A 23,584-nucleotide genomic window follows, 5' to 3' on the forward strand; every position below is an offset into this window, starting at 1 on the left:
TAGCCACTGAAAATATGGGAAAGGGCTTATCTTAAATAAATATAATAATCTGTGTCTTGGTATCACACTATTCTGGGGAAGGGCTTATCTTAACTAAATACAATAATCTCTGTCTTGATATCACACTATTCACTTCGTGCTCATTCCAATGTGAAGTGTGTGTGTGTGTGTGTGTGTTTGTATATATATGTTCAATATTATATTGTATCTAAGATCTTGGTGGGTGATTTTCTCTGATTATTTTTGGAGCAACTTCCCCAAAAAATTATACCACCTTCCCTCCATTTGTCCTTACTTGATCAAATTACTATATATATTGCCCCAACCCCGATGCCTCCCTTCACCAAATAATAAATCATCTCTCTTTCCTCTCCTCACCAAATATAAACCTCTCTCTCTTTCTCTCCTCTTCTCACCAAAAATAAACCCCTCTCTCTCTCTTTTTCTCTCCATGGATGCACTTCAATATCTTTCCTCTCTCAGCTGTGAATTGAGAATCATAAGAGCCAAAAATATGGAGTTTGTCAAGTCCACGGGACACTTGTTTGTTAGGTGCTATCTCTCTGCAGGAAACAACAAGAGAGTTCGAATTAACAGCCAAGAAATCTCATCAAAATCAGACCTATTTTGGGACGAGTCGTTCTCATTGGAGTGTGCAGGCACCAAAGACTCCATGGACATGCTCGTGCAAGGAAGCGTCGTTCTCGAGCTCCGATGGAGAAGCACTGTACCAGTTCTGGGGAAACTTGGCGGGTCACGTCTCTTGGGTAGAGGTGAGATTCCATGGAAAACTGTTTTCGAATCCCCGGAGATGGAGATAGAGCAATGGTTTAGCTTGGTTCCCATGAGTAGACGCGTGCATGAAGATGTCAAACCTCCTGCACTGCAAGTATGGATGAAGGTTCGAGTTCCGGCAACGATAGAGACGGTGCCGAGGAGGAAAAATGGGAGATTGACAAAGTGGGACGAGTGTGGATGCATGGCTGGTGGGTGCCGTTGTGCAGATTATGAGATTTTTGCATTAGCTGCAGCTTTGGATGCCTTTTAGGCACAAGGTTTTGCAAAGCATGCATGCATGCACTAAGAAGCTCTAGGGTTGGTGGTGGGAGCATTTTGGCCTTTATTGGATTATTGAATATTTCATGTGACTTTTGAAATGTTCTTTTACAAATGTATATATAATGAGAAACACTACTACTCTCTTTTATAATAAATGTTTGATACTTCTTTGGATTAAACAGAATTAGACAAGCTTTATATATATATATATATATATATATATATATATATTGTGGCACTTTTGTATTGTAATTATTGCATCTAATTAGACTTAAATGATACTTAGGTCTACCATTCTAACAGAATTGCATGGCCTAATTAAGTATCACAACTCTTAGACTAAATAATAGGTTATTGGAGAACTATTGATCTCTGGCAATAACAAAACAACACATAAACAAATTTTTAATTAAAAATGACACAAAGCTGACACATTCTCCTCCAATAATATTGTACAAAAAAGATTCATAAACTCTAAATTATATTGTTGGTGCAACTATAGGGATTGAAATTGAGGGTAAAAGTTCCTTGAAATTAAAGCTACAAACATGTCAGCATTGCAAAACCTTTGAACATTCACTGAATTCTCCCCTTTATAACACCAATCCTTCTAGGGCTCCCCCAAAATAAAATAAAAAAAGGGACCACAATAGAGTAGAGAGACATATTCAAACGGTCAAAGCCAATTCAAACAAATGGCAAGAGACTCACATAAGAAATTGTGGATCTTTATACTACCTTCAAATAAGGGAAACGAAGTAACAAGCAATTCTACCAAAAAATTTAAAAATAAAAAATCCAATTTCAAAATTTTTCTCTCTTGCTTTTCTAATCGAAAATCTCAAAATATATCTACAACATGAATACCCTAATCAAGATGAAGGAATAGGAGTTGAGTAGATATTGGGTGTCATATCACTTTTTTTTTTTTTTTTTTTTTCAATGATAAAATAAATTCACACAATTTAAATTCGAATCTTTGATCACCAAGTTTGTACCAGTTAGACTATTACTCATTTGGTACATCATATCACTTGATTCAATTTATTGAGATTTTTTTTTCCCTTCAAGTGGGTCGCATTTGAGTGGATGTTTGGTGTATTAATGACGGGTATGTGTGTATATTTATATAATTGTATCGTGTATGGATAATATAGGATGGTGCTACAACTTTTTGAGGTAGATGCTCTTATCCCGTGATAGTTCATACAGTGTATTAAATACAATTTAAAAAGATAGAAAATTGCGGACCAAGATCTTATTTCTCAAACTAAACATGTTGGTATATGAAATGAAATTAATGAGTCATGACTCATGAGGGGTTATGATCAGTCAGATATATACTGTATATATATATATATAGTAATATTAAAATAAGCCCTTCAGATTCTTTAAAAGTCGAATCTCTAAATCCTTTGTACTTTACACCTCAATAGAATTAACAAAAGATTTGGATCCTTTGAAGATACAGAAGGGATCCATATCTTGTGCTCGTCTTAATCCAATGCATATATATTTTAGTATACGAAAATTACTAAACTAGTAAATTATTTGCTATCCACACTCCAAATACGTAGTAACTGAAAAGAGAGAGGGAGGTGTGACCCACACTCCCTCTATCTTTCTGCTGTTCCAAATTCGGATACTAAATGTGATATTGGACTTCTGTTAATACTTAACTTCATCTCGGAGCTGATTTGTATTGAATTTCAAATAATTAGTTGTTCATTATCATCCTCATCAATGATGGTGTTAGGTCTAGTAGAGTACTTCATAATCCAACCTTGGCATGTATAATTATGCAATCTTCTCGTCCCATCATCCAAGTATTCAAAAAAATTATTGAAGGTGATTCTAAAGAGATTCGACTTCTTAGATATGAGGTGAGAATTTTTATCACTAAACTATCCTTTAGACTTCCACCAATCCAACTATGTAGTTTATGAATAATCAATCAAAACTTATTTCAGGCTAACACGAGCTGGTGAAAATTATAATTTAGTCACCAAACCTAAAGACAGTTGTTACAGTGACCATCATCACTATAATGTGATAAAATTCACTAATGAGTTCATCTAAGAATCATTAATGGCCACAGGACACCAACTAAATTGGAGTATAATTTTTCTTAGGTATAAAATTTATATACATTCAGTTTGTTAATAACTGTCAAATAATTTAAAGTAATAGTTTAACTGCAAGATTCTCACATCACATCTTAAAAATTAAAAATTCAAATTTTTGTAGAGCTATCTCTATGGAAATTTTCGGAAATTACGTTAAATAAAATAAAAAAGAAATTGTCAAATAAATAAACAAAAATTTGCTTCTGGTACACTCTCTCAACCAACAAAACCCACTAATAGTACCGAGTAAAGTTATACATCAATTCTGGGTAGCCTATAAATGTCTGAATTTAAATCCCACCAAACATTCTTTATATTGTTAAGTGTGTTTTACCAACAATATACTTAATTTCATGTCATAATATAGTTTGAAAATGAATGATAATAATGGTCAAAGCTATTATGTAAGTATACATCAAGAAAAGAAAAGAAAAGAAATAAAAATAGGGGTGTCTTGTGAAGAAAATAAGCATAAACTTTCAAATAAAGGCACTTAAAATGTCTTCTAACTTTTACAAATCTGATTTGTGCAAATAAGAAGAACGAGGTGGTCACAATAATTGCAAATGTCTTGTTGAATGTAAGTTGGGGATAAAGCACGCTTTATGGATGGTTTGGGCTAACATTTGTAGGCCCAATAACTATGAAAACAAATTGACCAAACAAATGGAGTTAACATAGTTCAAAAACTAACGGACCCTGCAACTATGAACAGGATGGTGGAACTCACTGTCAAGATGACTAGTTGATTGTTGTCACCGGTGTCACACTTCCGATCAGAATGAAAAGTAAAATTAGTGTATATGAATTAGGTGTTAATCTCATTTAATTGATTAAATTTTTGAATTGAATTACAAAATATTCAACTCGTTATAATTAGTATCAGAGTCAAATTCATGATCATAATCCAGTGTCAGGCTAAGGGGAAAATGTTATGAGTGGCCCCGCGTTAGACTGGGCATATATGCTTTCTAATTAAATACATGAAAGGTCCAGGGTTAAGTATTCTAAAGGACAAAATCAATATGAGTATTTGAGTTATTTAAATATATATTTTTTAACAGGTGTGTTATTTAATTGTCAGCACAAAAAGATAAAAGAATAAAAATCTTGTAAGATGTGTGACAGTATATAAATTTACGACATCAATAAAACAAGCCAAAATAAAAGAGAAAAATAATAATTTCCGCATCTCTTTTAATACTTTTGTTATCTTAATTTCTTCAAAATGGTAGATACCTCCGTAGCTCAGTGGGTAAGTATCTTGGGTGAATTTTGTAATGTCAGACTTCGATTCTTTGCATTTACTAATTTAACTTTTAATACTTCTTGGCTTGTAAAAAAAAAACTTCAAAATAAATTCTTCTCAACTGAGAATAAGAGAAAAAATTAAAGTAATACAAGATTTTATGAATTTATATATAAAAATAAGCACAATTTAGTCAAAAATAAGTCTAATATGAAAATGCTTTTACTCTAAATTTGCATTCTAAACTATGAAAATTTCATAATTGGCCTTTCATTTTATGATAGAGTATTCAAATTTACCTAGGAGTACTATTGTGACTTCGACAAACACTGGCAGGCTACGGGGCAATATGCATTTTATAACACAATGCGTTTTAAAATTGTGATGCCCGAAAACTTACTAGAATTCCGGAGTTAAGCGTGTTTAACCTGAAGTAGTATCAGGATGTGTGACCCCTGGGAAGTCTCTAATCCGGGGAGTCAAAATTAGATAATATTGTGTCGGGATATGATGAAGATTGTTACAACTATCATTCCCCAAAACTACATTGCCTTTAATTTGAAATTGAAGAAATTTCAATACAAATTTTAAATTAAACTTCTTTTAATTCCAAATTTAAAGCACCAATAACTTCCTTCCAAGCATAACATATGGTCAAGTGCAAAAAAACCCCCCTGAATTTTCAAAAGTGTGCAAATAATACCCTTGTCGTTCAAAAACTACCCATGTAGTTTCAAAATTGTGCAAATAAGGACTTTTTGTCATAGGGATAGGTAAATATACGAAAATCCCCCCCAATATTCTTTATACAATAATAATAAAATTTTGCTAGAAGTTGAAATGACCTAAATAAACACAATTCTAAACGGCGTTGTTTTGGGTAATGAAACAAAAATAGTAGACAAAATTGTAAACGGTGTCGTTTTTGGTAATTAAGCACAAATAGGGCTATGATCAGTCATTATACCTCTTCTTCCCAAACACAGCCCCCACAGCCTCATATCACAACCAACACACACAAAGACGAAGCAATCTCTCCACCTCCCTATTCACATCTTGCACAAACATATGGGTGTTTCCTCTGCCGCTTCCTCCTTTGCTTCTCGCCAGTACACCGACAATGCATATCAAGGCCATCCACCCGGCGTCGTAGGAAAATTCCCACTTTGCTCGTCCACCAAAATCACATCCTAACCTACTTCGTACACATGATTGGGAAGCAGAATATAATCTCTAATTTACAGCTCGAGATAAACAGGCTTTGTACAGGTCTACACTCCTTTCGAATTTACTCTCTCGTGTAGTGAAGAAGGTCGTATAAATTAGGGGTGCAAAAAAAAACCGTGTAATCGGAGAACCGAACCGAACCGAACCAAACAGCTGCTTCGGTTCTGGTTTCTCGCGATTCGATTCTAGTTCCAGTTTGGAAATTAAAGAACCGTTATATTACGGTTCGGTTCCGGTTCCAAGTCATTCAGAACGGAACCGAATTATTGTATTAACAAATTATATATATATATATAAGTGTATTAAAATAACAATGTCCAAACAAAAATGAGACCAGTGAAGAGTACTCGAGTACTTTTGTCCATATTTATAGTTATATATATATATATATATTATATTATATTACATGCATGACATTACACAAAGAGTCAAAGATACATGCTTTATATTATATTATTATTATATTACAACACATCTAGGGAAAATAAATTCTCTCTCTAAAGTATAATTTTTTTTTTTTTTTTTTTTTTGGGCTTGCAACAGAAACCCAATGACATCTATAAGAAACAAGACCACAAACACAACCAAAACAAACCACTAACAAGCCACAACACCACAACAAAAACAACAAAACCCATAACCACAAACTTACAAAGACTAGCCCTATTGAATTTACAAAGATGATCAAACACACAAAAGACACCTGACAAAGCAAACCACCATAGGAATAAATCATGGGACCCATTGTAATAATTCCCATACTGCAACAACAGCCACCCAAATAAGGAAGTAAGTTTCAGAAGCGGACGGTAACAGCTTTGCTGGACGGCAACATCACAGACACGTAGCCATATTTCTAACCTTATGTGTTGGGGGCCCAGCCTTCTAGAAAAAGAAGCTTCTCCTAGAAGCATCTTTGCACCAGCGTGGTCCATACGCCCAAGAAACAACGTCAGCGGGTGCAAATCACCTGCTGTGTGATTCCCATGTTGTTTCCTACAGTGAACGATAAGTGGCATTGGTTTGGCTACGTTTTACTCCACTTAATAGACACTAAGACTGGGTTTGGCAATTGCACCACTATTTATAAGTAATATTTCACCACCATTTATAAGTAACATCACAGAAGTTTAAAAGTAATATCACATAGTCTAAAAAGTAACATCACCACTATTTATAAGTATCTTCACCTTCAAAACGTGGTGATGTTACTTTTTAGATTATGTGATAGTACTTTTAGACTTTTGTGATGTTACTTATAAATGGTGGTGAAATGTAAAAATATATATACATCTAAATATGTAACACCCAATTTAGCAAATTCAAGTTTTGGCCTAAATTTTAAACACTCAATTGAAAAAATCGATCTAATTGTGCAATTTTAACACTGGGCATTATTTTGAGCACTCAACTAAGAAAATTCAAATAAAATTAAGAAATCAACAAGGGTTAGAATAATATTTAGCATTTCCACAAATAAATTAATCAAATTAAACATATATTCAACAAATTGTGAAATTAATTACTTGTAGTGCTTGCATTTTCAAAAGATACAATTTTTTTTAGAGGCAAAATACAATTTTTTTTAGAGGCATTAACTACAATAATTCAATAAAGGAGTAGTACTTGTTTTAACAGAAAGAATAATGACAATATACAATTCCCAGATTCTGAAATTTATAAATAGTGGTGATGTTACTTTTTAGACTATTTTTACATTTCACCACCATTTATAAATAACATCACAGAAGTCTAAAAATAATACCACATAGTCTAAAAAGTAACATCACCACGTTTTGAGGGTGAAGATATTTATAAATAGTGGTGATGTTACTTTTTAAACTATGTGATATTACTTTTAGACTTCTGTGATGTTACTTGTAAATGGTGGTGAAATGTTACTTATAAATAGTGGTGCAATTGCCAAACAAAGTCTTAGTGTCTATTAAGTGGAGTAAAACGTGGCCAAACCAAGGCCACTTACTGTTCACTGTAGGAAACAGCATGGGAATCGCACAGTAGATGATTTGTGTTCCAACGTCAGCATGACGCAAGATGAATCCATCATCACCGGAAAACACCATAATCTGAGGACACCGGGAAACCGAAACTCCGTCCCCGACGACCAAGACGGCAACGAGGAAGATATATCCCGCAAAGGGATTTGACAAATAAAGGCTTGGCCATAAGAAATCAATTGAGGAGCCCGTGTTTCCTTGAAGGAATTATCCAAATGGCTACCAAAAGTGAAAGCACCATGGCCAAGAGCAAACAGAAAAAAGGCCGGTAAACGCCAGAACGGAGGACGTAGAAACATCGCCGACACAAGAAGGATGAGCTTTGGCTTCTAGATGTGCCTAAAAAATGGGGAAGAAGAGCTAAGCAACACCAACAACCCCAAGACGGGCACGGCGTAGACAGCGGCAACGAAGCTTCAGCCACATAAACAACCACCGCCCCAAAACAGCACCGCCAATGAAACCGATGACCGAAAAACACAGTCACCAACCACAAGCCGTTACACCCAAGGAAAGAGGAAACGAAAAGAAAACAAATTATCTTGACCATGGCAACCACCAGGAAACTAAGTACAAAAGACAGGGAAACAAAAGAAAGAGGAACAATACCCAGATCAAAAGGGAAGCGCGTTAAGGATTCTGTCAGAAATCGTCCACTGCACGAAATCCCCAAAGATTCTCTCTAATGAGTCTTATCGTCAACAGCCTTGGCCTCCCACTCCCAGGTCATTCTCACAGGCCTCCTTACCGTCATCGCCCTTTGTCGTCAACGAGAGCAATCGTCGTTCATAGTCAGCCTCTGTCACTCAGTCAATAATCTATCTTTTAACCGATGGAGAATCTTTACTCGATCCCTCTCCTAAGTAGTAAAGATCTTTTCACTTCCCGGATTGGCGCCGGAGATTACTCCGTCTCTTTCTTTCCTTTTTTTTATTTTTTTTATTTTTTTTTTTAATTTCTGTTTTAAGAACTGAACCGTGTTGGAACCGGTATCGAACCAATCTTTCATGGTTCGGTTTGGTTTGGTACCATGTGTTAACGGTACAGTTCTGGTTCCGACTCTCAAGAATCGTCAAAAACGGTTCGGTTCCGCCTAGAACCATACCTGTGTGCAGCCCTAGTATAAATCGCTCAATTTGGCAGTCAACTGAATGTTGTAGGTTTCGATTTTTGAATGTTTCTCTTCGATTTTGCCGACCAAGTATGAGTTTTCGTCAACAAAGACTGTTTGGCTGTTGTGATTGAAGAATTCCAGAGGTGGTTTCGTGGGTCAGAACAAAAATAAGAAGTCACAGGGTGTAAGGCAACGGCGATGGAACTAAGCTCGGCGGCGGACATTTTGTCGGAGGTGGGGAAATTGGGTGGGCGTAGTGGAAGAGGGCGAAAAAATCTTGATAGGTTGCCGCCGGTGGGATGGATAGATTTTATCTTCATCATGCAAGTTGTAACCGTTATATAGAAAGAGAATATTTAGATAGAGAGAGAGAGAGAGGGATAAAATAAATAAATAATAAAAATATGAAAAGAAAAATTATATTATATCGAGAGTGAAGAAAATAAATAAAGAATACAAATAAGAAAACAAAAGTATTAGAGAGAAATAAAAAATAAATAAAATACATAAATAGGAGTATTATATAGAATATAATGAGTAATATATATAGAAAATATAATGAGTAATATATAGAAAATACGTGTATTATATATAGAGTATTTATAAAAATAAAATTAATTAAATAAGACTATTATATATATTATACATATAGAAATGAGAGAGAAATGAGTAAATGGTAGTTTGGGTACTCCAAAAGGGCATTATTGGTATTAAAGAACTTTTTTTGTCACATCCTCACATGTCAATTTTGAGAGCGAGAAGTTCTTATTTGCACAATTTTAAAATTACAAAGAATAATTTTTTAATGTCCAGAAATATTATTCGCACACTTTTGAATACTTCACCCCCATACCCTTTCTTAAGACTTTTGATTTGGGTAAAAATTCTCCTTTTCGTGAATTAATACTGTAGTAAGTTTGGTAGAAATTCACTGTAATTTTTATCTAAATTGAGAGGGAAAAACCGCGGAAACATGTTCCAAATCAAAAGCTCTGCGACACAGAGAGAGCCCCTCAGATGTTTGTTGTTTATTCGGAGAGAATACTAATATGACGCGACTGTGATAATTGTGACCATTTTTAACCCCTGATACAGACTGAGTGGTCCGATATGGGCGTCACTTGTAATCACCTAACGTCGCGCACTAATATCCTTGACGACACTGCGCGTGATTATAGAATAGCTCCGAGTGAAGATATTAAAATAGGAGTAGTTAAATACAGTGACAGAGCAGCAGTATAGAGAGAGAAACAGTGTGTGTATCAGTGTGCAACCTCTCTCTCTCTCTCTCTCTCTAGACTCTCCACCCTTCTTCCCAGTCAATATCTTCCATTTCTTTTTCTTGGTTTGAGTAGAAAGTGAATCCAACAATGGAGAGGGCACAACCTGTACGGAAGTCACACACCTCCACCGCCGATCTGCTCACGTGGTCGGAGGTGCCGCCGGCGGAATCTCCTGCCACCGCCTCCGGCAATACCTCTCGCTCCCATCAGGTACGTCATTTTCCGGCCAGAAACGTCAGACCTTATTAGCCGCCGATTTACTAGGGTTTCCAGTCTTTTATTTTTATTTTTTGGAAAATTGTCAGCCATCGGACCGTATCAGTAAGGCGTTGTTTGGAGGTCAGATCACTGAAGAAGAAGCTGAGAGTCTGAATAAAAGGTGAGAGGGATCTGCTTTAGTATGTGCTTAAATCTGTTAATTTATAGTTTTGAAAAGTTGTTGTGTGATTAGTTTAGTACTTTAGTTCTAAAGTTCAAATCATTGTTTGCATTGTTCTTGTTTTGTTTGTATTTCGATGGTCTTGTGCTTTGTGAAGTTTGTACTTGGATGTGCTCAGATCTGCTAATGCATTTTCATCTTCCACATGTTTTTTGAATGTGTTATGAATGGTTGGTGATTTGTTTCAGTCTTTTATTGCTTGATTATTCGATTTGAAAGAATCGCCAGGAACATTGGTCTTCTTGTTGAGCTCTATCTTATGGATGATTGCAAAAATGGTTTAATTAGATCTGTTTGAAATGTGATTGGTTTGTTCAGAACTGTTTCTTTAAGCATGAACATGAACCCTCTCGTCTCTAGTTGTTTTCAGTGATTGTTTTGAGGGTATACAGATCATGCCCCAATATGTGTTTGTGTGCTTTTCTTTTAAACTTCATATATGAAATTTGGCTTCCTATTGCTATTTATTTTTCGTTTATTTATATATTACTTGGAACAGTTCAACTTGTGAATCAGGTTTATCTTGGTATCAATCAGAAGGAATTGAACAATTAACATGGTGCAAATTTATGTTTCTAAGATGAAGGCAATTATTTTTTCTTGTTCCTTCATTTGTTTTTGCTTGCGAAAAACACATCTTGAAAATCTTTTCTTAGTTTTCAATGCTGTAAACTATTTTGAATTATTTATTTATTTTTTAATATCTTTGTTGCCTCTTTCAGCAGTTCAGATCATGTTTAGTTTTTTCATATCTACATTAGGGAAAACCCTTATTAGGTTCATAGTTGTAAACATATCTTACTTTTTCCTTGTATGAGTTGTAATCTAAGTTTTTTTTGAGCTTTCTATTAGTGTATTTATTTATTATTTTTTTAAAGGTTTAAGACTAGGAATTGCGGAAGTACTGTTGCCTATTGAAAAATTAATTAAAGTGCTCCAAGTGTTATTATAGGAGGTTTTGTTGCTTCCAACCTCTTATTTAGAATTGTACAGCTTGACTGCCTTTTGGCCTGTACAAGCTACAACTTTGTAACATGTATATATACATATTCATACATACATACATACATATATATTTGCATATTCTTATCATGTAAGATACGACCTACTTCACTATTAAACAAACTAAGTCAGAATAAACTGAAGGAAAGCTAAGTTATGAACTGAAAGAAATCTTTGAAGAGCAGAACTTTAGAGTCACCTTTGATTGCCGGCGCTCTGACTGGCGATTGCAAATGGAAAAAACTAATGGTTATCTTTGAATAATTGATCTTTGGAGTCACCTTTGATGACCAGCCCTCTGATTGGCAATTGCAAATGAAAAGAAACTAATGCCATGTTTGGGTGCACCGAATCGGTGGCTTGAATTTGGAATTGGAAGAAATTTAGTTAAAATTTTGAACTAAATTTGTTCCAATTCCAAATCCAAGGCACCGATTCGGTGCTCCCAAATGCAACATAATGGTTTAGTATGCAGTGGAGTAAGAGCATCAATGGAAAGCCCTTTGGCTACCTTATTTAACCTTAACTACCTGAAACCATAAAGCTCCCAAGACTTTAGTGTGCTAATAATTATGATTGAGTAGTTTGACTGTTTTTAGTGAGTTAACATAATTGTACTTTGGAGTCTCCTTTGTTGTGTAAGCTGTTGGTAGAACCATATTCAAACTTCAGCTTTTTATTTGGGTATAATTTTTTTTTTTTTTTTTTGATGATTAATTGGTTTAGAAATAGTGGGCAGTAGTATGACTTCCTTATTGGCCAATGCAAGGCACAACTCTGCACAAAACTCAAAAGGATTTATTACCCATGCTTTGTGCCTGCTAAATTGGGTTTGGGCTATTCTAGTTAGAGTATTGCATAAAGCACTTGCGCTACTAATCACGAATCCAGCAATGTGACCATTAATAATTGATTGGGGAAAAGTGACCTCTCTTTTTTTTTTTGGTTAGTGATCAGTATTATTTGAACTATGGCATGCTGCCTTGTGTGGCTCATGATATTAATATTTTGCCTCAATGCTTTGGGAAATCATGATATGACTTGGTAGCTAAAATCTTGACTTGGAATGTAAAATTATGCGATTGACAATTGTATAGAGGGATTTTGTTGATATACTTCATAAAATATTCACTCAGTGCTTAGGGCCTATTATTTATTTATTTTTAAGTCAACATTTGAGCCAGTTAATGAACTTATGGTTCTTTTAGACAAAATATAATCCGTTTTCCAATTTAATATTTCTTCTTTTTTCTTCAGAAATTAATGCATTGGTTTTCCAATTATATATATATATATATATATATATATAAATAGCAGACAAAGTTGTAGTAGGCAAGAATGCAAGCTGGGTTCTCACTCGTAAAATCGAGCTACTCTGTTAATCAGACCTCATCAGTTGCAAAGTTTTGACTTCACATATTGAGCAGTACTTAATAAGTAGCCTCTCTTGCTGAGCTTGCATTCTTGCCCAAATAATATATTTTGTTAGCTCTATTCTTACCTTTTTTGCTGACATTAGGACTTGCCCTTTTGCTCAAGAGGAGCAATCTAAGTCTCTGCATACTAATTAACTTCTTTGTTAGTTTTGAACCCTATATTTATTTTATTTTTCCATCTCTACAATGAGCATTTAACTGATTTACTACTTCTTTTTCTTTCTTTTCTCGTGCTGGTTCCCCATTTTCATTGGTAAAGGATATCATTTATTTGTATTTGTTCTTGCATTGTCACCGCCTCTTAAATTCTGAATGTTTTGTAAGGGAGGATTCAAGATAGTTCTAACATTTGATATTTCACAAAGTGGCCGCGCTGGGGCTCAACTCGAACCAATGGCACTGATGTTCAAGCGTTGAACCGCTGAACCAACCAACTGCCTTTAAAAACTAGAAAATCACTGAGAACTTAGTGAAGGAGAAATAAGTATAACTTGTATGGTAGTTAAAACCTGCCAAGAATCTCACCTCGACTCGGCAATTATTTATTGAATCTCACCCTAAACAAATATGATAATCATGTCCTACCGAACTCTATTTATTCCAACTCCCAAATTGGGAACTCCCAAGTTTTCCAGTAAATGCTAAACTAACACGTGATGACATTGGACTAGAAATTACTATAAATAAGAAAAGAATCTCAGATAAATAATTTAAAGAAAAATAACTTTGGAACTAGAAGCTAAAAAAATTAATTTGAATATTTCCTTCATACTTACCCTAAGCCAGTGGGAACCACCTCATCTTGTTTCATCTCCTCAAGAAACTAATCTGACTGGTCAGACTGTCAGAAGATTTAGTACTAAAGCTTCTCAATAACCCGTGGGCACATGAAAATATTATTTTGTACAAATGGTAGACACTGACTATTAGACAATTGTCCAATATGCCTTAAGCATCGAAGACAGCCTTTTTTTTTTTTTTTTTCCCTATTTTGGAGACATCTTGTTTAAGAATTCAAAGTTTATAATTGTGAAGGAAAGAGGTAATAAGCATTTATATAAAAATTAATATAAAGTGAGCAATTCATTAAGAAAGGAGATATTTAGGATTGAAATACAGGAGGGAGTGTAGTCATAGAAAAATGAAGGCTAGCATGATTATGTCTTATCATGCATGTATTTTCATATCCTTGTCATGCCTATGTCCTTTCTCTGGAAATGTTAACGTATCAAGTTGTCATTAATGTGAAAGTCATCCCCCGGCCATTTCCTTGTCCATGCCATATATCTGAAATTTATTATAAGAATTCCAGAATGGAATTGGAGGCAATTTTCTCCACAGCTTCTGTGGCAATCTATGTGGGTGGGTGTGCGTGGGCAGGTGCGAGGCACTGACAGGCAACCATACTGGGCAAGCTATAGGTGCACACTCCCGCATCGTCTGGGTGTGAAAAAGGCAAGTGCTATATGTAAATTCAACACCCTTCTATGACACAACGTGTTTTAAAGCCGTGATGGCCGTGAACCCATCAAAACTCCGTAGTTAGGTGTGCTTAATTTGGAGTAGTACCAGATGGGTGATCTCCTGGGAAGTCTCTGGTCCGGGGGAGCCAAAAGCGGACAATATTGTGTCTGGATAGGGTGAGGTTGTTACAAATGGTATCAGAGCCTGACCCAGCCGGAAGTGTGGCCAACCAACAATGCAACATTGCCACCACCTCTTATTTGACCTTCTAAGACACTAATCAGTTTAGAGGGCCCCCTAAACCATGGTAGGGACCAGACAGATCATGCCTTTTGAATTAAACTTTATACCACCAAAGGGGTAGTAATGTTGCTTGAATCTGAATTCAAACCTCAAATTCTTCTTTCTGCTGTAATCTTCAGAATCTCCAGCTGCCTCCATTAGAATCTTCACGAAGTACCCTTGTTTTGCTCACATTTTACTAAGGACTTCTTGAACTGTTCAATTTTCTACTTTCAGGAAACCGTGTTCAGGATATAAATTAAAGGAGATCACTGGGAGTAAAATATTTGCAGCTGATACTGAAGATGGTATGCCAGAATCTGGCACTGCTAATTCTAGTCCTAATAACAGAACTGGATTGCGTATTTATCAGGTATTTATTTGATCTTACTATTTAAAATGTGTAGTATGACCATACCTAAAGACTAGGAATCTATCATGGTGACGATATATAAGTTATACCATTGGATTTTCAGCAAGCAGTAAATGGAATTAGCCAGATTTCATTCAGTGCCGAGGAGAATCTCTCTCCCAAGAAGCCTGCCACTCTGACTGAGGTAGCCAAGCAGCGTGAATTAAGCGGGACGCTGGAAAGCGAGTCGGACTCCAAAGTTAAGAAGCAGTTGTCAGATGCAAAGTGCAAGGAACTCAGTGGACATGACATCTTCGCCCCCCCTTCTGAAATTCCTCCCCGATCATTGGCTGCCGCACGTTCCTTGGAATCAAAAGAAAGCAAAGACATGGGGGAACCTGCACCACGGAATGTACGAACATCTGTCAAAGTTTCTAATGTGAGTTACCGCCAATCTCTCAGTGATATTTAGCTTGGGTGCAAAGTTGAAATACAAAATTTAGTGCCAGTTCCTTCTTAAACATACATATGACCACTCATGGAGAGGTTGCGTCAGAAATTGAACTTAAAGAATACCAAAAGAGCCAAGAAGCAAGGATATGGATACGGACAGAGATACAAGACACGACGAACATGGCAAGAACACATCAAATAATATATAGATAATCATATATTGTGCGACTTGATACTTTTTTCCATTGTCCTAAGAACCATAAATCAACCTTTGACTGAATATCCATGAAAGCATACAGCGGCACAGTGGAAGGAAGATATGCTTCTTCCAGTCCTGCCACATGGAATTTTTATTTTTTATTTTATCTTAGATGGTTTTTTTAGGAAGTTTGCTTTGAAAATATTCAGTGTTTTCAGTTCCTGGTTATGTAACTCTGTACTGAACTTGGTTTCGTATATACAGCCTGCTGGAGGTCAGAGCAATATCCTTTTCAGCGAAGAACCTGTGATCAAGACTGCAAAGAAAATACATGATCAGAAGTTCGCGGAGCTAACCGGCAACAACATTTTCAAGGGAGATGTTCCCCCAGGATCTGCTGAAAAGCCGTTGAGTGTGGCTAAGCTGAGAGAAATAAGCGGCAGTAACATATTTGCTGATGGAAAAATGGAATCCAGAGATTACCGCGGTGGTGTCCGCAAGCCCCCTGGCGGCGAGAGCAGCATTGCCTTGGTTTAAGTATGACATGCTTAGCGGTTGTATTATGTTATTGCAATTACTTGTTCATCTTTTTATATACTAGTACGTTACCCATCTTTGACTGATGAAAGCTCTTTGGTGCTTGATTAACCTGTGGGTTGTGGATTGGTGAATGTGGGTTGTTGTAGAAATACAATTTTAGGGTTCGAGATTTAGTTCAGAACACATGGATGGATGCCTAATTGGATTACTTCAATAGTGGTGTTTCTCCTTTTTATACCTAGAATATGGATTGTGCTATAGATAGCATTTTCTTGGGTAATTGATAGTCGTTAAAAAACAGTATTTGTTCCCTCTGTTTTTTAGTATAAGAGTAAAATAATATGCTACAGTTGCAAAACATCCGCCTAGCCAACCTAAACAATGATTTGATTTTCGGCTCTTTTGAGAGCTACGGCAGCGGATTATTTATTTATTCATTATGTATTGCCGTATTGGGATCCATACAATTCTTTATTCTTAAACTTTATATTGCATGCTCATTTCATGACTATCATATATTGAGTGAATCAAAGAATAGATACTCAAGTTTATAATTATTTTATAATATGAAATGTCAGTGTATAATAAAGATTATCCATTAGTCTCTGCTTTTTCAAATTAAAAGTACACATTAAGGATCCTATTTTGAAAGTTATTTATTTATTTCAAAACATCCTAAAATTTTGAAAGGGGAGAAGGTTTCAAATTAAAGTACACATTAAGGATCCTATTTTGAAAGTTATTTATTTGTTTCAAAACATCCTAAAATTTTGAAAGGGGAGAAGGTTAATTGGACTTCTGTTGTCCACTGTCCACCAACGATTTTCTATATAAATTTTGGGTAACATTGTTCATTTAAAATATGGAAATCTATCCAGTGAAACCAGTGCAACTTTCTCGTTTCACTGCAAAAAAGTAAAAAAATCTGAAAAAAGAATGTAATTTCAAACGACTCCGCTGGGGATCGAACCAGAGTCTCTGGTTCCGTAGACCAGCGCCTTACCCTTTTTATATGCTTTGCTTAATAGAAATTTATTTATCTTTTTAAAACATCGCATTCTGAAAATAGAAAAAAAAAAAAAAAAAGGACTGCAACGACTCCGCTGGGGATCGAACCCAGAATCTCTGGTTTCGTAGACCAGCGCCTTATCCATTGGGCCACGGAGTCCTTGTTGCCTTTGTTTTACTTGGTATTCTTATATACCTTTAAAGTCAATACTCGTAACACTCCCTGTCAACGCTGGTTCTGTGTTCTACCTAAGTTGGATAGCGGACGTTTCTGACAAATTATTGACAAAAACTATCAAACAATCCAACGAAAAGAAAATGGGACTCGCGTAATACACTTTTCTACTCCGCCAAATACCTTATTTCTCCACCCCAAAGACACTGATTAATATATATAATCAGTGTATATATATTATCGGCTTATATATATATATTATTGTAGAGAGAGAGAGAGAGAGAGGCGTTATATATATTATCGGCTTTGGGTTTGGGGGAAAAAAATTTGGACGTAGCATAAGCCAAAAGCTAGTGGGAATATTATCTGATCAAAAAAAAAAAAAATACAAAAAAATGGGTAAGCACCAACAACGCTCTCTGAGGAGTAAAGCAGCCCACCTTGTATCTGATCTCACCACTGTCATCCTCAATCCCATCTATGACAAACCCTCCAAGCCTACTCCTCCTCCACCTGTAAGATTCTCTCTCTCCGTTAATTACTATTTTTTGTGTTATTGAAAACTCAGTTTCTGTTAGGAATTTGATTACACCACTATCGATGTTTCATATTTTGATTATTATTAGAGAGACCCAGTTCCAAATTTTATGGTTTATACTCAGTATATGGATTTTCCTGTCACGGCAATCGTTATTTTTGATGTTGTGGAACTCCGTGTTAATTTTTGGAGTTCTTTTCTAGGGTTTTCTCATGGGCAACTTTAACAACAATCAGTTCATGAATTTGATGAAAATTTTTTTTTACTATTTCTTTGATACACAAGCATATTTAGGAGTCATTTGCTATAATCTAGTGAATGTACAGCTCTATACAGTGTAGGATTAGGGTTTAGGCGTCGGTTTACCCTTATCCTTATCTGTTTTTAGCTTTAGTATTTAATGGAATAACTGGGTACTTTTCACGGCTCCATGTTTCTTACATTTGTCTCTTGTTCCATCAGAGGCTGTAAAAGCTTGTCAATTAACAAAGGCAGTTAATGTTTTATAGGGAAGGAAAAAAAAAAAAAAATTCTCCCCACTTCAAGGGGGAAGAGAGAGATTGTAATAATTGGAACAATAACTAATCGCAGAGCACATTCATGTTTATCACAAGCACAAAACTAGTGGAACTCCCTAGTTATAATGTAAAACGTTCTTCACATCCATTTGAAATGAAAGATAGTTGTATTAGATTCTAAACTACATGAGTCTGTAAATTTTTTAATTTGTATGAAAATATCTATATATAATTTAGATTATTTATTTCTTGTCCGACTTATAAGTATTTGGTTTTTGTTCTGCTAGGAAGATGTGACTGAGCCAAAAAGAAATCAAGAAGAGTCAATTACAGAGGAGGGTTCTGGGGATCTAGTTGACGAGCCTGATACATCTTCTTTTACTGCATTTATCTATTCTCTGCTGTCCACCAAAGAATCTGGAAGTAATTCTGAAATTGATGAGCGAAATGAGCCTCAAGCGGAGATGAGTGAAACAGCATCTGACACAATAATGAGAGAAAGTGGCGGAAAGAGAAGTTTGTTTTCAAGGGGTAAACAGTCCCTTGGCAGAGCTATCTATCAGGCTGCAAGATTAGGTGGGAATCGAAGTCAATCCTCAGAGCGCAAGAGCAGTTCCAACATGACAACTAATGGCAGAAATGATTCTGAAGTTGTTGGAGATGAGGGGATTCCTATGCAATCTTTAAATGAGCCTGTGCCCTTGGACGATCTCCCAGAAGTTTCTGAACCCTCATTGCTTCTGTCCGAGAAAACTCGAAATGCTCTTTATGCTGCATTACCCGCACTTGCTCAGGGGAGGAAATGGGTATTGCTATACAGGTAAACACAAGTTATATCTGTTAAAATTTGAATGTTGATCCCTCCCAAAATGTACATTGTTTATTTGCTTCTGATGTTTGGCATATTGCTGCCTGCAGTACATGGAGGCATGGCATATCGCTATTAACCCTTTATAGAAGAAGCATGATTTGTCCTGGACTTAGTTTGTTGGTAATTTTCTTTCCTGAAATATCTGTCACAGTTTGAAGATGATGTCCTCTGGTCTCGAGTTCAAATTGAAGTATAAATGTTACTTACTGCAACTATGCTATGCCTTTGAAGAAGACATTAGCAGTTTCTTTACAGCTTAAGCATTTGTGTACTTTTTGCTTGGAGAAAGCCTCTTTGACTAAGTGAGCATTTGCCTATTTGAGAAAAAAAAAAATTCACTCAGATGGATGGGCATGCCATGTGTCCAATTTCACTAAAAAGCTATTGGATATGGTATTATGGTTGTCTAAACCATTCATAGCTAAATTCTCAAAATATTGTTCTACATTTCTAAAGTTTATCCAACCTCTTCATTGAGCAAATAAAACCAGAATATATACACATGATACAATAATTCATGGGTTATTTGACAATTGAAATACCATATATTTTGAATTACTTCAGAAATAAAAGAGCCATCCATAAATTATGTTGAATGAGGGCAGTAGGATCCCATATCCTTTTTATTTCATTTTTCATTTTCCTTTTTCCTATGGTATTACGGTTGTCTAAATCATTCATAGCTAAATCCTCAAAATATTGTTCTACATTTCTAAAGTTTATCCAACCTCTTCGTTGAGAAAATAAAACCAGAATATATACGCATGATACAATAATTCATGGGTTATCTAACGCATTTGACAATTGAAATCCTATATATTTTGAATTACTTCAGAAATAAAAGAGCCATCGATAAATTATGTTGAATGAGGGCAGTAGGATCCCATATCCTTTTTATTTCATTTTCCTTTTTCCCTTAATATATTTTCTTTATATCCCACAAATTCATTATATAATCTTGTCAAGATATTTTGTGATTCCTTGCAAAGTAATTTCTGAAACTCCATTTCTTTCCATTGCTACATAAATCTGGTATTCTGACTCATCACGTGCCCCAACCCATGGATGTCAAAAAGATAAATGTTCATCCTAATATGCAATGTGGAGCAAGAAAGCTACGCTCTTATGATAAATAATGTGCCCTGGGTATATATTTTAATTCTTACTTATCAAAAAGAAGAAAAAGATTCTGGTTTCCACATACTACATTTTCAACCTGTACAACTTAGTAGTTTTAATATACTAGATTATAAGTGCAATTATTTTGGTGTTCATGACAATTGAAAGACTTGTTATATTTTTCAAGTCTGAGCTTTTGTTATGCTGGTTAATCTGTTTTCTGACATTTTTTTCCGTAAGTTCTTCTATGAATTCTTGACGTGCTGGCTTGCATACATGTAAATTTCATCTATGATGAAATTGTATCTTTATCACATAAGTGCGTTAATTTTATCAGGTTGTTGGAGATCGTAAAGGTGCAGTATTTGGTGGCCTTGTTGAAGCACCCTTAAGACCAACGAACAAGAGAAAATATCAGGTGGTGGTGAACCAAATACTTATTTGGAACTAATTCAGAACATATTTCTTACTAAACTGAATTTTGATCAGGGAACGAATGATACATTTGTTTTCACAAATACACCTGGCCATCCTGATATATTTCGCCCCACAGGTACAAAAATTCTTCCTTTTCCTTTCAGGCAACTACTACTTGAGCATTTGACTGCTTTTTGAAATGTTGAGATTTTTTTCCCCTTAATGAATTAAGTTGATTTTCTTCATGATAGAAACAATTAATAAAACACTACTGGTTTACATTTTAATGCTATTCAGGTTTGTTAAGAGATACTGCAAAATTTCATCTGTAATGGTTGATCTTCTACACCCCCCCCTCCCCCCTTTTAACCCCTTTTAATTATAATTTTATATCTGATCTAAACTCTGATTGCTTCAATGATCCCAGGGGTTTCATGGGATATTATTCATGTTATCATGCTTGTACTACAAAATTATCATACATATTTTGCATTTAACATGAAGAAACGTATTGAAATGCATTTAAACTTTTAATGGTTTATACAAACACCAGCTATAAGTCGGTTGTTATTATCATTCTTCTTAAGCACTTTCTGCTGGCCCAATTTCTGGACCAGATCCAAATGACTGTTAATCATTATTGGATATACATTAGCGCCATAATCTTTCTTTCTGAGAACATGCTAATTTCTATTATGGGTTTCTTGATTGTTTCATAAACCATTCTCTCTACATGATCTCTCTTCTAACTCTCATGGTGTGCTTTATGATTGTGTCAATTTTGTTTCTTGTCATTTACTGAGTTGACCAGAATTGACAACTATGGGCAGGGCTCATTCCTTCAACCTTGCATTACATTATCTTTAAAAGGATTATTGAAATGAGATTATATAAAATTTCTATAACTCATACGAGAATTGCAATAGATCTGATAAGATATATGTTACGACAAACGCAGCGAACCAAGAACAAAATAAGAATCACAACAGAAAAGTAAACACGCCACACATAAAGAACACAAAGATTTACGTGGTTCAGCATACGCCTGCTCCCCAAGGAAGATCCAGTGAATAAATCCTCTTCTGTTATGTCGTACAACTTTTAGTCTTGCTACCGGCATTGATAAGTCTTACAAGTTTCAACCCGTAAACCCTACATCTTTCTTTCACTCTCTTTCCTGAGTTTTTCAGTATTCTCTCGTTGCCCACTCCAAAACCTAGATGCCCTTACGGCCTTAGATACCGGGCTACAAGACCTGCAAGCGAAAGTGGATCGGAATTTTTTTTTCCATTCATCGCGACCCCGGCCGAAACAAAATTCGGGCCACAACATCGCAATATAAATGTTAAAAAGTTGTAACATGATGTTCGGACTTCGTTGGTCATGAAGTATGACCTGAAAGGGTGTGTGACTTTGATCTCAACGGTTCAATCATTCATTTCTTTTTTATGGATTTTTTTTTGGGGGGTGCTGACAGCATCATATAAGCAGGTGTTAACCGCTATTTCACATTGTGCTCCTCTGAATTTCTGGCATTGGGTGGTGGTGGTCACTTTGCACTGTATTTGGATTGTGATCTGTGAGTATTTTTTCCCTTTCTTTATTTCTGAATTCGAACTTGTAATATTCCTTGCATAACTCTCAATCATGCTTAATGAACATAAAGATAGGAATTGCTATGTTGAAATCTAATTTTCAGTTTTCATTATTAAGATTGAATGGATCAAGTTCAGCCTCGGAAACCTATGGGAATCCTTGTTTGGCCCATACTGAAGATTTTGAAGTGAAGGAAATTGAGGTGTACATACGTCTCTCTCTCTCTCTCTCTCTCTCTCTCTCTCTCTCACACACACACACACACACACACACACACAGAGCACAGGCACAGGCACAGGCACGTGCACACTCATACACTATTGCTTGTGGAGTTACTAACTGCACACACACTAGCACATGTACACTATTACTTGCAATTACTACCTGTTATAGTGAGAATTGAAATGCATATGCAAGTGTGATCTAACAGTTGGTTTAGCTTAGCAATGCAACAAAAAATAATGTAGAAATCACGAAGTTTTCCTGTGTTATGCAGTTATGGGGCTTTGTATATGCTTCAAAGTATGAAGAGATGGTTGCTCTACTGCGGACAGAGGCTCCTGGGATTTGCCGTTGGTAAATGATCTTCTAGCTCTAAGCATTCAACAGTTCACTCGTGATCGGTCACCTTGTCTGTCCTACAGTTTACTATCTCCTCTCATGCTTGATTCTTGTTTCTTAACCAGCTATTAACAGAAAGCGAAAAAATTATTGTATATATCACGACGAATGTTCAATCATATGTTTACCGTTGTACAGGCCCCTACTTGTGTATACTAAGAGCACTTCTGCATTCTATGTAGCCAGTTTTGGATATAAAATCGGTGGCGGGAGCTCACCATATGGTCATATATGTGAGCCCAATAGTTGATTTGCTCTGCTTTTCTCAGTTTGGTTAAGTTAATTTTATGATTAGTAGTATCTTATATGTGTGTGTAGAAGTATGAAGTATCGTCAGTTTCAGCATTGTCTTGCAGATATCACCTAGATACATCACACTGCTCATTTGTTTTTCACAATTGAAGTGAATCCTTTGAAAAACTCGCGAGCAGGTTTGTTACGGAGACGGCAGAGAGGTTCTGGAAAATAGATGCATAAA

General features: G+C 35.7%; 3 protein-coding genes and 1 non-coding gene across 4 annotated transcripts; 3 read left to right on the forward strand and 1 right to left on the reverse strand.

Annotated features, from left to right (window-relative positions):
* The first annotated feature begins 451 nt into the window (after window positions 1-451).
* LOC132282002 (uncharacterized) lies at window positions 452-1,048 on the forward strand. The gene has a single exon (XM_059783645.1). The coding sequence runs from the start codon at window positions 452-454 to the stop codon at window positions 1,046-1,048; it is 597 nt and encodes a 198-aa protein (XP_059639628.1).
* Window positions 1,049-10,026: 8,978 nt separating this feature from the next.
* On the forward strand, window positions 10,027-16,553 carry LOC132285256 (uncharacterized). Its single transcript, XM_059787425.1, has 5 exons — window positions 10,027-10,286; window positions 10,382-10,455; window positions 14,937-15,072; window positions 15,176-15,490; window positions 15,968-16,553. Exons 1-5 carry the CDS (start codon window positions 10,164-10,166, stop codon window positions 16,238-16,240), a joined length of 921 nt encoding a protein of 306 aa, XP_059643408.1. The 5' UTR covers window positions 10,027-10,163; the 3' UTR covers window positions 16,241-16,553.
* A 785-nt stretch (window positions 16,554-17,338) lies between these two features.
* TRNAR-ACG (transfer RNA arginine (anticodon ACG)) lies at window positions 17,339-17,411 on the reverse strand. Its single transcript has one exon. It is a non-coding gene; the product is annotated as a tRNA-Arg (tRNA).
* A 125-nt stretch (window positions 17,412-17,536) lies between these two features.
* Window positions 17,537-23,389, forward strand: LOC132285255 (uncharacterized). Its single transcript, XM_059787423.1, has 8 exons — window positions 17,537-17,941; window positions 18,770-19,302; window positions 19,401-19,473; window positions 20,810-20,890; window positions 20,962-21,025; window positions 22,381-22,468; window positions 22,603-22,687; window positions 22,982-23,389. The coding sequence occupies exons 1-8, from the start codon at window positions 17,822-17,824 to the stop codon at window positions 23,063-23,065; spliced, it is 1,128 nt and encodes a 375-aa protein (XP_059643406.1). The 5' UTR covers window positions 17,537-17,821; the 3' UTR covers window positions 23,066-23,389.
* The last annotated feature ends 195 nt before the right edge of the window (window positions 23,390-23,584 follow it).

The sequence above is a fragment of the Cornus florida genome, unplaced genomic scaffold (genome assembly GCF_030987335.1).
Source record: "Cornus florida cultivar Cherokee Brave unplaced genomic scaffold, ASM3098733v1 CherokeeBrave_3.0.0_Hap2_Chr11, whole genome shotgun sequence".
Classification (NCBI taxonomy): Eukaryota; Viridiplantae; Streptophyta; class Magnoliopsida; order Cornales; family Cornaceae; genus Cornus; species Cornus florida.

What these genes read in the sequence shown, in the direction of transcription:
- LOC132282002 (XM_059783645.1), top strand. Translation starts at nt 452, where the DNA reads ATGGATGCACTTCAATATCTTTCCTCTCTCAGCTGTGAATTGAGAATC.
- LOC132285256 (XM_059787425.1), top strand. Translation starts at nt 10,164, where the DNA reads ATGGAGAGGGCACAACCTGTACGGAAGTCACACACCTCCACCGCCGAT. An exon ending in CTGGATTGCGTATTTATCAG is followed by an intron (nt 15,073 to 15,175) that starts GTATTTATTTGA and finishes TTGGATTTTCAG; the next exon opens with CAAGCAGTAAATGGAATTAG. An exon ending in CATCTGTCAAAGTTTCTAAT is followed by an intron (nt 15,491 to 15,967) that starts GTGAGTTACCGC and finishes TCGTATATACAG; the next exon opens with CCTGCTGGAGGTCAGAGCAA.
- LOC132285255 (XM_059787423.1), top strand. Translation starts at nt 17,822, where the DNA reads ATGGGTAAGCACCAACAACGCTCTCTGAGGAGTAAAGCAGCCCACCTT. An exon ending in AGCCTACTCCTCCTCCACCT is followed by an intron (nt 17,942 to 18,769) that starts GTAAGATTCTCT and finishes TTGTTCTGCTAG; the next exon opens with GAAGATGTGACTGAGCCAAA. An exon ending in CGAACAAGAGAAAATATCAG is followed by an intron (nt 20,891 to 20,961) that starts GTGGTGGTGAAC and finishes AATTTTGATCAG; the next exon opens with GGAACGAATGATACATTTGT.